Genomic DNA, 13,214 nt, shown 5'->3' with positions numbered 1-13,214 from the left:
CAGTGGATTTCATGGTGTGTGCTATTTATCTTCTCATGAAGTCAGGAGCAGGGGCGATGGGATGCACCTGGTCTGTTGACTAGAACATTTGTGATGAACTTATGCGAATGCATGTACCAGAGGCACATAATATGGTTAAACATAGATGGTTTGTTATTTATATGGAGGAAGAAAGCATCCAAAATAGTGCAATCACAGACCCTGAATATTTTAGTCTTTCTAAAATATTTATTAAAATTGTGGAATCTACAATGGTGGAAATGATTTTGGAATATTAACTTTATAATTCACTTAAGTTGTCTTGGTCAAATCTTATCTGAAAAATGAAAATGATGTTCGACTTCATCTATGTTTTATGGATTAAATGACTTCAAAGAAAGTGTTTTATAAAGGGAATATTTCAACTGTAAAGTATTCTAATGTAGCAATTACACCCTACATGAAGTTATATTTGGGGCATGGAAAAATTTTCTTGCACAGTCACTATGGAATTAAAAAGAATGTTTCTTAAAAATGCATTCACAGGAGAATGAATTCCTATAATGTAAATAAATCTGTGTGTGTGTGTGTGTGTGTGTGTGCACAACTTTCCATTGGCAGTGATTTGGTAAACAGGAAGCTCAAAAAAGCAAACTGTAATTAATAGTTTGAAATCAAAATGAATTTCCTCACCTTTTTCATGGAGAAGTGATGGCTATTTTTAGAACATTCAGGAATAATAGTTTTTTTTTTTTACTTTTTAAATATCCATGTGTGTTTATATAACCAATGATTTATTTTTACAATTAACTCCTTAGATTAGGAGGTGTAATTTCCTTTCAATTATCTTAACACATTTTTATCTCTTTTAAAACCTGGTATTTGTCCCTTTCTCCTGTACAATTTCTGCCAAAAGTCACTCTTATACAATCTATTCAATTCACCAACTATGAATTCAACACCCACAACGTATTTAAAACATTTCTAGTTGTTGTGGGTGTATGTTACAATGGAAACCGCAAGGCATGTGGGGAAAGTAGGATTATGTTTGACTTCCATTTGAGATATTTACTGTGTTACCTTGGTCAATTTACAAATCTATTTGAGCCTCAATTTCCTTATATGCAAAATTTTGTTTAAAAACAAAACAAAACAGCATTTTACCAATCTGCCACAGTTGGCAGAGTGATTGATGGATTTGTCTTACCTAGATTTTCATTCAGTTCCCACATCTGAACATTAATTGTTGCCTGACTTTAGTCAAAGTTTAGCACCGAGCCTCAAAGAACTCATTATAGACTTACCTTAGTTGTAGATGGGTTGGTAGAAGTTTCTGCTATGCACTAAGCACAATTCTTTGATATATTGGCATTTCTAAATTGCTTATTCCTAATAGGAACAAATGCAATACTGCACATAAAGTACTTTTTTAATGCACTAAAATGATATGTAAATATGCCAACTGTAATTTTTATGAGGCAAGCTTAGTTCTTCCTCTTTGGGAGATGTACACGTTAAATAATAAGATAGGAGATATTTACAAATCAGTTCAATGACTTAAAAATTAGATGATATGTCTCAAAGTCAAAAGACCTGGCTCTGTTACTGACTGTGTGATTTTGGTTGAGTCCACCCCTTTGGGCTTCAATTTGTTTTATCTTTAAACTAAAGATTTTGAAATAAAACATTTTAAGAAGTTTATTTTTTAGAAAATTCAATTATGACAATTGTTTTTAAAAATTAATATAAGCATAGGCTATAACCTATTGCACAGATACTAAGTATTATGGGGTATTTGAAAGAAAAAAAGCATGATTTTGTGAAATCAATATTACCTACAGCTATCAAAATAGCCAGCATGGAGGAGGAGGGATATTGAAAGTGGTGCAATCTGAGTAAATTGAGGGAAGAATCAATGCATGATATAAACAAGTATATGAAGGCAGGAATGCATATGACATGTGGTGGGCACAATGTTGAGACTTGATATGCAGTACTATAACCCTGTATGACCCTGACCTTGGAGAAGTAATTTAACTTGTAATGGTTTCTGTTTTTTCATTCATTCATTAAAAGAGGTGGAATAGAGGAAATCAGACTTTTTCTGGTTCCAAATTATTGCAGCTCAACAAATTGGATCCTCCACTTACCTTCAGTGATTGGGTAACCATTGAGCATACCATTCATTATAAAAATAAAACAGCAAATAGTGCCAGAAGTAATTATGAAAGGTTGGAACATTTTCAGTATTTAAGATGAAAGAACAGTAGAATTAGGGAGGTCTTTCTTAATTCTTCTGATCACATTAACTAGCTTTGAAACCCTGAATAGGTGACTCACTTTGTCTCTGTGTAAGTCATTTAAATTATGCTTCAGAGCAACCATAATATCTATCCTAATGAATATAAAATAATTAAAATAGATGAGAAAGAACTTTTATTTTTAAACATTTAAATCTATGCCTTTATGATTTTCATTGTTAAAGAAGACCAATCATGAAAGCTTGGGGTCAAATGCTACCATACCAGCTGCATGAGCCTAGGCAAGGCACATAAATTCTCAGTGCTCCAGGCAAATTTCTAAAAATATAAATTACAGAACAGCTGCAAATCTGAATTGGTTAAGGGAGGGGCTTTTCCCCCCAATGATTTCATTTCATCAATGAAATCAGAGTTCTATAATAAATATGTACATGTATTCATTCATTCTTTCTTTCATATATGCATATGTATAAATGAATGAATGTGAAAAGCATTTATTAAAATATTTACTATGTGCTGGGTGCTAAACACTGGTAATACAGATATTGATTTTGTTGTTTGTCCTTCATTCTAGAAAAGGACCATGGCATCAGGAAGATGATGCCATGGCTTATGAGTGAATTGGATTTAAGTGAGAGAGGACTGTTGCAAATTCACCAGCCTGACTTTCCCCTTCAGAGCCATTTGGGTCCAATGACAAAATGTAAATTAGGATAACTGGAGATGGCCCAGGATGCAGTGGGAGACGTTGGTTTTTTTAAGCTAAGGTCTTTCCCAGGTCTCAGTTTAACTGAGGAAATACCCATTCATGATTAAGGCTAGGTAAGAAATGAGGCAAAGAATGGCCTCTTGCCTAACTAAAAAAAAATCAATATGGGAAGGGAAGACCCTTAGATTTTCTGACCAAAAAAGAAGCAATTGCTATTTTCATTCACTGTGAGACATTGTTGGCCAATCAATGAAAGCCAGAATGATTTATATCTTTTAGGGAGATAACATGCTTCATGTTGCAATGGCTGTGTAATCTCATCCTTCCATCTCTCTATCTATGATCTATATGGATATTTCCTGCAATATTTCAGATTATAACTCATCTGTAATTGTCCATCCTTTGAGATTGTAGTTTATGTTGAACATATTCTATACCAGTGTCCTATTTAATATTCTGAGAGTAGAGTGGCATAGTCAATAAAATAATCAGGGTTGAGTATATCAGGGTGTCATCAAATTTAAAAATTCTTTAACTTTGGTAATTTTATTTTTTAAAACTTAACAGACACCAGATAAAATGATCATTTCCATATGTAAAAGTAGAACAGAAAAAAAATGATTGCAAAGGAAACTTCAAATCCCTCTTATGTATGATCTGCTTTCCTTTTTAACTATAAAATAAATGCAAATGTAACTGTTAAAGGCACTTTCTTGTTTGACCATGATGCCTTTTGGCTTTCATTCTATTCTGTTCTATGCATTTAAAATTTGTAAAAAAAAATCAATGACCATTCTTTCTTTATTTCTTCCTTCCTTTCTTTCTATTTTGCAGCAGAATTCTACTGCTTCTTCCTTCTCCCATTAACTCTGTTTTAGTGTGTGTCAGAGGAAAACTTATACTTTGGTATGCTGACTTTCACATGTAAAATTTTTTTTCTTTTTTTTTTTGCTTTTTGGAGGGCAATTGGGGTTAAGTGACTTGCACAAAGTCACACAGCTAGTTTTGTGTTAAGTGTCTGAGGCTGTATTTGAACTCAGCTCCTCCTGACTCCAGGGCCAGTTCTCTATTCACTGCACCACATAGCTGCCCAATTTGAAAATTTTTTTAATGTATAATTTCATTCTTTATAAGAAATAATCTATTATTTAAATATATCTATTCCCATCTTATCACTCATTTATTGAATATATATGTATACATATAAGTAGGCACAGATACATATGTTTATGTGTATAATTTCATATACTTATGCAAATATATGTTGTCTAGTCCTCTGATTTCATAAGTGTAACAATTCTCAGGAAATTCCTTCCATAAATGAAGTACTAGCAACTAGTCTTCAATGATCATTTTAAAAACTTTCCTGGAACAATGTGATTTGCTCATCTTCATACAGCTAGGATGTGTCAGAAGGACCTGAGACCATTGCCTTCTTGACTTCAAGGCAAGTCCCTGTCATGTGAATACACATCCAGTCTTACATAATCAATATTTAGTTCTAGCTTTCCATGTATTGGGGCATTATTTTTAAGGGCCGAATTCAATTGTTGAGTACTCTGTTTTTTGACTTGATAGTATTGAAGTTGTTTTTTTTAATTTAGAAATACTATAGTGTCCACCAAAATACAATAAAGGAAAACATGCTTTCTCTGACCTCAAAGAGCCAGTGATAATAAATAGTTGTCTCATTTTAGACTCATTCAGCTGCCAGAGGAGATATTCTAGTACATTGGCAAGCTTTTTTACTATGTTGTAAAATACTTCAACTCTTTTCTATTAGATAAATTCTTCTATATTCACTTTGAAACCTTTGTTGAAGTGTCTTACAGGGGTTCTAAAAAGCATTAATGTTTAATTAAAACTGAATTTAACCTTACAGCAATGTATTTTGTTGAGCTATTATCTCTCCTTTAATGTGCTACTGCATTCTTATGATATTGCATGATGAGAATATTATGAGACTATGGAGCCCATAGAAAATTTTATAGAAGAAAAGTGTATAAAATTTATACATTCGGTCAGTGGACTCATTATTACAAGTAAAGATAACATTGAACTAGAAAGAACTGATGACATACAACTTCTTAGAATTTAACTGAGAAAATATATATGAGTAAAATATATAGAAATAAAGTAACATGTAACCTAAGAGGAAGCACAAAACCATAAAATTTAACTTAATTATCTCACTTCTTTCATACTGTCCTTATGATGTTCTATAGGAAATTTCAGTATTATGATGAACTTGCTTACATGAAGAGAAAAGGTAATAAAGGAAGAGATCCTCCCTAGCTGAAGATCAGCAGTGATTTATCTTTAGAAGAGTCTCAGGAAATTAAACATTTTACAATTTTGTTTAAAAAATCTTTATTTTGTAATTCTTGTCTTAGTAAATAAATGCAGATATTCTTTTCCATTTACATGGAATAAACATATACGATTGGTTATGAACATTATTCTATAAATACTATCAGCATACCACTTTTGTAATTGAAATTTTTTATACTAGCATTTAAAAAAAATAAACCTCTTGGTAAAGTTGATGTGACATAGTTGAAAGAACTGTGGACCTACAGTCAAATGAACTAGGTTCTAGAGGTATAGAGAAGTCTCACTGGACTGAAAAAATTAGGATGATACTGTTATGAACCCAAAACTGCTTTGTAAAGTCACTCTGACCTTGGAGAATTCACTTACAGACTGACAAAAACGCAAACTACATCATCAATGATCATATATTCCAACTCATATCTGAACAGGAATCCTTCTACAACACATTCCACAAGTGGTCATCTAGTTTCTACTTAAAGATGTATGGGAATGTGGTGAGGGGTGATTATACCTATCAAAGGCAGCCTTTTCCATTTATGGATAACACCAACTGTTAATGAGTTTTCCCAGGCATCAAGCCTAATTTGGTTTTTGAAACTTCACTATTTCTAGTTCTGCCTTGTGGGACTAAGCAAATTAAATAAGATTCATCTTTCCATATGATAGTCATTCATATATTTGAAGAGAGCTATCCTTTGCCTTCTAAGCCTCCTCTTCTCCAGATTAAACAATACGATTCCTTTATGTGATTATTATATGACGAAGCAGAAACTCTTCAACATCCTTGTCTTCTTTCCTTGGACACTACTATTTATAAATATTCCTTCAAGATGTGAATTTCCTGAGTCCCTTTTCCTTTATCTCTCACTTACTCTGGGTGGGCTACATAATGTTGAATATTCCTTCAATTTTTTAGAATGTTTTCATAAGGTCATGTGTTGTAAAATATGTTATCCCATTTTAATCCATTAATCATTTAAGCCACAAAGATGAGGAATTACTATACTATCTAATGTTAGTGGGTTACCTTATAAGCTTTTAGGTAAAAGTAGAGAATAACAGCCATATAATACAAGTCATTAGTTAAATCTCTGGTTACAGGTCATCAAATATAATTCTATACAGAGAAAAATAAAATTACACATAACATAATTTAAATTATATGACATTGTTTTCTGCATTAATTTCATTGATATGTCAGACATTTTCATTTTATTGCATACACATGCTTGAAAGTAAGGAGTGGGGATAATTCCCTGTCAATCTTACAAAGGATTTTTTAAACAATATGTGCCTTGCCAAGTGTATTGACAGATGTCCTTACTGTCTCTGTAAAGGTTTGGGGAAGGAAACAATATAGATTAGTTAACTCTGAGTTCCTTTTTGGAGAGGCCAATGAACAATCAGGCTAAGCAAACCACTTCTGAGACACAAAGGCTTCTACCAACACAATTACACTTAACTTTTTGCAAGATGGAAAATGCTCAAGTCTGGATTAATGAGCACAACTGTGAAAATGCAAACATGCTGCACACCCACAGGCACAGTTTGGTAAAACAAAACAAAACAAAAACCCAACAACAACTTTATTGACACATGGAGAACATATGTGTGGGTGTATGTATGTGTGTGATATATCTGGGGTGTACATGTGTGTATATTGAGCTTGAGAGACACACATTTACATATTATCCACATGCATGGGAATCTTAATTTATCGACTCCCCCCACAAACATTCATGTTTTCCACCTTCTTCAATATTGAGTTCTGTTAGTTCTCATTATTCTAAGTACAATGACAGGACACTGAAAATACTGCCCAACCTTTCTGTTAAGGTATTTTTGCAAAGGCTGCTGATGCTACCACCAGGGAACTCACAAATTCTGGAAAATGGAGTTCTATGAAATTTCACGCATAATGATAGAAAAAAAAACAGAAATCTCCATCCCCACCCCCACCCCCACCCCCTCAAGATACTGGCCCTGGGAATGCTAGCCACTAGTTTGTTAGGTAAGCTCTTCCACGACTTTATGTTTGTAATCAGGTACTTTGGAAAGACCTGTCAGACATAGAAACCCTCCCTCCCCCAAGGAAACATTATTTTTATAGAAAAAAAAATCATTTCTAATAATAATAATGAGGAAGAGGATTCTAACTATTATTATTATTATTATTATTAGATTTGAATAGCTGTGCTTCATTATTATTCTGTAACTCGCTGCAGTCCCAGAGAGGGCATCGCTTTCAGACAGCAGCTGCTACTCGCCTGGAGAGCGCCTCTCCAGGAGCTTTAGAACACACTCTGACGTTTGACTTTCTCCCCACCTTCCCCAGAAGGACTTCAAAGTATTCAATGGGGACATTCTACTTCTCCTTTTCGCCAAAATGAGTTGGAAAGACGTGGTCCAAGGGCCCAGTCCCTTCATTCCACTCTTTTCTCCTCCTTCCCTCTCCTCTCACCCACTTCACAGACATGTTTCCAAAGTTCTAGAGTATCTCGTGGCTATAATTGTTTACGTGGAAATAGAGGTTGTCTGGGTGAAGGAGATGCTGGGAGTTCTGAAGGTGGATGGCCCCTTTTCTTTCTAAAAGCCCTCACTAGATATAGTGGCAGCGGCGGCAGCAGTAACAGTGACCATCTGCACTCCTGAGAAACATTAACCTACTGTTACCCGCCCAACGGCTTCCGCCTCAGGGGCGCACCCACGCACACACTCGCTTCTTTCAGAGCCTCCTCCTCAGTGTCAGTTCAGCCTAACCTCCGCTCCCCTACAGAGACATCAGCAGAGGCGGTGTCCTCCATCAATTTAACCCTAGAGTCAATCGATTAAAAGTTCAGGGAGAGATGCTTCGGGAATAAATGAACACATGCCTTAGGAGGAAATAAAAAAAGGATGCAAGGCACATCTTTTTGCAAGCCTGGAGGAACAATTAGTCCAGATCCTGACTTCCAACATATAATAACCAAATATTTATGCTAGACAGATCCATGGTGGTGTTTAAGTCAGGATATCAATTCTAAAACATACACGTGTGTGCATTTATGTATGCGTGTGTACTTCTTTGTGAACATATATATTTATGCCTACCCCCAGCTCCCAATGACGGGGCATGATTATGAAGAGTGCATATCTGGAGTCAGGGATAGGGAGTTCAAATCCTACTTCTGACATTTCCTTACTGTATAATTAAGGACAAGTTAGTCAACCTTTCTGAACTTCGGTTTCCTCATCTGTAAAACCAGGATGCTAGATTAAATCGCTTCTATAATACTTTCCAGCTCTAACCCCATGCTCCAGTCAGTGTAATTGATCACATATCTAAAATTGGAAGAAATTTCAGAGGCCGTTTAATTCAAACTCTCGTTATACAAAAGAGAAAAATGAAATCTAGAGATGTAAGGTAACTTGTACAAGGTCACGAGTAGGGAGCTGCAGAGGGAGAATTCGAACTCGGGACTTTGTTCTCCAATACCGGAATCTTTCTATCCACCAGTTCTGCTAGAAGCTGTGGTGTGCCTGTGTGCGTGCACTTAAGGGCCTGGGTCTCTGTCGGAGAGCATGGGGCCACAGCACCAGCCCAGAGAGGATCTCTCTGGGAAAAGATAACAGCCGCGATTTGAAAAGATGTGGTAATGACTGCAGTGGCTTTGAGCAGTTTTCCAAGACTCTGATGCCCCTTTCCCCCTACCTCTTCCTGCTTTGATAACCTGAAGGTTGGAGGGTTAGGGGAAGGGGTGGGGAGCTGTTTCACGCTGCTGGTGGCATGGGTTCCAAGGAATTCCTTCGCCTTGCGGTTCAAGAGAGCGATGTACACGCATCAGGCAGCATGGTCTAAGCTATGGAGACACCCTCGGACTCAGGGAAGCCTGGGGCGTGTGCGCTAGCCAGCCACTCAGCTGAGGAAATGGAGCTAAGAAGGGAAAGGAGGAAGACATTTTTTTTCCTTCTCACCTCCTACTAGATTCGGATTGTTTGTATCTTTCTCAGCCGAGCGACCCTTTCTTTTCGTTCATATCCCAAGGGAAAGAGCGTGGGAAAGCACCCCCTTTGTGCATGTATATATAGACTGAATGTAGGTAGTGGTACCTCTAAGATAGAACAGCTCTTTTCTAGATGAGGCAGATAGGCTGCAACCTCCTTGGGCAGCAGTGGCTCAAATGGCTTGCTGACTCCAAATATCTCCTTCCTCTCATCCCTTAACCTCCCCCCTTCCCTCAGTCCCCTATGTGTACTTTAAATGCTCTAGGAAAAAGATCAGATTGGCAATTCAACAAATGTGTAAAACACATATACGGATTAAAATCCTGCAAGTACTTGTACATACATGTAGACTATATGTATTTATCCATATATATTCTACATACATTCCTATAAGACCCACACTTTATCTTAACGTCTACTCATTTTAGTCTTTCCCCAGCAGGATTGATATTGATCACAAGTCTACATTACAGGCAATGGCGTTTTGCTTAAGTCTCTGAAATGGTTGTGTAATGTACATTTGAGAGTATGAAATTATATAGGTAAGAAATTACTTGGAAGATTGTTTCTCAAATGCTTTTCTTTCAGGTAACTCTTAGGGTTTTTAGATCTTAGAAGGTGGAATGTACATGAAAACATTCAGGGAATATAAGAAGAGCCCTTAGTATATACTAAAGACCTGACAGCCAAACAGAAGTAGTCTAATCAAACTAAGACACACACACACACACACACACACACACACACACACACACACACACACACACACACACATAGAAAGAGAGCCAGAGCCAGAGCCAGAGAAGAGACAGAGACAGAGACAAAGACAGAGACAGAGACAGAGACAGAGACAGAGACAGAGACAGAGACGGAGAGGGAGAGAGAAAGAAAATTTGAAAAGCAGGGTTTAATCCAGCCTGGGACTGTGCTTTCCAAGGCTAGCAAGGGAAACTCTTGATAACAATGCTCAAAACGGAAAGCAGACAAAATCAGCAGGGCCCTGAGAGAGAAAGTACCTAGGAGTTTGATACCAAGGAGAAGGAATTTGAAGCACATAGATGCGTCCTTAAAAAAAAATGTATAAGGGGACTGTTTTTGAGATTGAATAAAAGTGGAAGTGGCCTTGGAAGAGATCTCTATCATCAAAGATGTAGCACTTAAAAAAATACCTTCTGTTAATAGACCTTCCTTTTTGGATGGGACCAAAGGAGAGAGTAATCTCTCCATAACTCCACGTCCCTTCAAGGATGGAAATGGAATGTTATTTATTTTATTAAAAAAAAAAAACAACTAAAATGCCTAGAGGCAAGGAAAGTCAGACTGTTCATGTCACTTAACAATTAACACTTCATTCAATTTTTTGGCGCCTCTCATTCAGAACATACGGTAAGTGCGGGTTACAATACTATAATTGCAGTCAGCTCGGCTTGGTATCCTGTCAGGCTTGCCTGCGCTTCCCGCTCCGATACTCCCCCGCCCCACCTCTCCATTCTTCCGCCCCCAAAATGTTTTTCACTCAACAGGTATCACAAAAACTTGCAGTTAACCCGTGGTCATCTTTTCCCAAGAAGAGACACCCTAGTTCTTTAACTCTATAGGATGCTGCCTCCACGCGACTCCTACTTACAAAACACCCGTCTCCTAAGGAGCTCCGGAGCCATCTCTTAACCTAGCCTTGTTCAGGCAAACTAAACATTAATACTAAGATCCTAATGCGTCGAGCAGTAAACCGTAACATGGTCCGGTGAAACCAGAAACACGTTTTACACAGAAAACTCGAGCTCTAAGGCGATGATGATGTTCTCTATGTATTGGCTTGAATTTGAAAGAAAAACTCTTGCCAAAATATGTTTTAATGCAAGCTGAGGATTAGAGAACATTTTGCTTGCACACAGAGACAGAAAAATCTCCATTGCATTAAGAATATATAAACCTAGCTGTATTACCTATCATTAAATATAATATCAAGATAAAACAGCACAAGGTAGCCCTCCCACTCCTTTGAAACATGAATTATTATTTCCACGGAATGCAAATGCACTGCTTTCTGTGTGAGGACAACCAGCTGCAAGCTGTACAATAAACTGTTTCATAAAGACGGAGCCAGATTGCAGTTCAGAGAGTCACCCCCTTTAAAAGGGAGAAACATGCAGTTTGTGTTGACAACCTCTGTGTGCCTATGCAAAAACCGAGATTTAAAACAGGATCCACTCCCCCCCCCCCAAAAAAAATAAACCCAACAGCCAGAGATCGATAGTGTCTATTCGAGCTGCTCTGTGGAGGAGGAGGACGAAGAGGAGGAGGAGAAGGAGGAGGAGGCAATCCATCCAAAATTCATCATTAGTCATAAACACCTCAAGAGTATTTCTTACAGCAATTAATAGACAGCAGGGTGCGTGTGAAGTTGTAGAACGAGGCTTTCGGGTTCATTTCCTCCCCTGCCTATTTCATGGAGATCCCTTTCACATGCTCCCCAATGTTCCCTGAATCCCTGCTGCTTTACATGACATTTTACATTTCCACCTCTTCGATGTGCATATGACATTCACTTCTACCTGTCTGAACAGGAGAGTTTCTGGAGGTCTTTCATTTATTTATTTATTTAGGTTTTCAGATAAAGACTTTCTTTCTACCTTTATTCCTCCCCCAAAGGGTCGATCTCTGCACTCCATGGTATTTCATGCTTTTAAAAGATTTATCTTTGCCCAGCCCTTCTGCAAGGTCCCAGTGCAGTTCTTCTACACCCTTCCATTCATCCATAGGGACTTGCATTTAGAATGCACAGATGCATGCAAATACATTCGTCCATCCATCCATCTATCCATTCATCTATCTATCTATTTATCTATCTACCTATCTCTCTATCCTACCTACCTATCTCTCCCTCTAGAATTCTTCTTGAGTTGTGAGTCATAGCTCCCTAATGCCTTTTAGAACATATAGTGTACATACAGTGCACCTCCCTTAACTTTCCCCACTGAATGGGTTAAAGGAATTACAGTAGTGTCTTTAGTATCAATATTCTTCCAAAGCTGCAATATTTATCTATCTGACTAGAAATAAAGGTAGTATTCCTCCCCCCCAAAAAAGTCTTGCAGTGGGATTCTGCTTGAATATCCACTAGTTAGAGGCTATACGAACCAACTCACGTATTCGTTTGAGCATACTGCAAGAATATTTATTGAGCTCGGGCTCAATCACTGCATTGAACGCCAAGCCTGGCAAGCAAATGCATTTCCTATCTGAGAATAGAGCCGTGAATCAACCCGTTCTTTATTATTTTTATTGTTGTTATTATCATCATTATCATCATCATCATTACTCCGAATGGCAAAGTAATATGCAGACCTATTTCCAGGAGACAACTCAGAACACCTCAGATCAAAAGCAGAGACCCCTGAAATCAAACCTACCTTTCACACATGAAATCATCAATAAAAAGACGAGGTTCCAAAACGTAAATCCACTTTTAATCCCCATTTTCTTCACCAGAATGAAATCAAGTCGGCAGCATTTAATACATCCTCTTTTCCCAAAGTCCCCCGATTTTGATTCCTTTGCACGGATTTCCCCTTTGCAGATCCCTTTCATATTATTCGTGAGCTCCTAATTCCTATTCCTTGGCCAGGCGCAGTGGAGTTGTTGCTGTTGTTGGTGCGCGGTCACAGCTCAGAGTGAATGGTGTTTCTGGGATACCACAGCAACCTTGACGAGGACTCAACCATCTCTCCAACGGGGGCACAGAGTCTCAGCTACTCTGGATTTTGTCTTTTCTTATGCATTTTTCCCCTCAACCCAAATCTACCACAATTCTCACTTGTTATAGCAACCGTCAGAAACCAACAGAGAGCATCTTGAAGACCAGCGACGCTCTCTAATAAACTCCAAACAATATTTGATATTAAGGGGCTTTTTTTTTTCCAGAGAAGATCAATTCTGCCTGTAAA

The 13,214-nt window shown here is 37.4% G+C and overlaps 1 protein-coding gene across 1 annotated transcript in view; it reads right to left on the bottom strand.

The window, feature by feature from the left end:
• LOC138156092 (CUB and sushi domain-containing protein 3-like) overlaps positions 1-12,963 on the bottom strand; it is a 638,148-nt gene extending 625,185 nt beyond the window's left edge. The window contains exon 1 of the mRNA XM_069081324.1: positions 12,681-12,963. Within this exon, the coding sequence (XP_068937425.1) occupies positions 12,681-12,858 (178 nt within the window). The 5' untranslated portion in view covers positions 12,859-12,963. The remainder of the gene's footprint in view (positions 1-12,680) is intronic.
• Between the last annotated feature and the right edge of the window lie 251 nt (positions 12,964-13,214).

The sequence above is a fragment of the Petaurus breviceps genome, unplaced genomic scaffold, assembly GCF_028583685.1.
Source record: "Petaurus breviceps papuanus isolate PSGF00001 unplaced genomic scaffold, PetGlider_PUasm1.0 98, whole genome shotgun sequence".
Lineage (NCBI taxonomy): Eukaryota > Metazoa > Chordata > Mammalia > Diprotodontia > Petauridae > Petaurus > Petaurus breviceps.
Note: the sequence above shows the minus strand (reverse complement) of the source record. Positions and strands in the feature narration are given on the sequence as shown.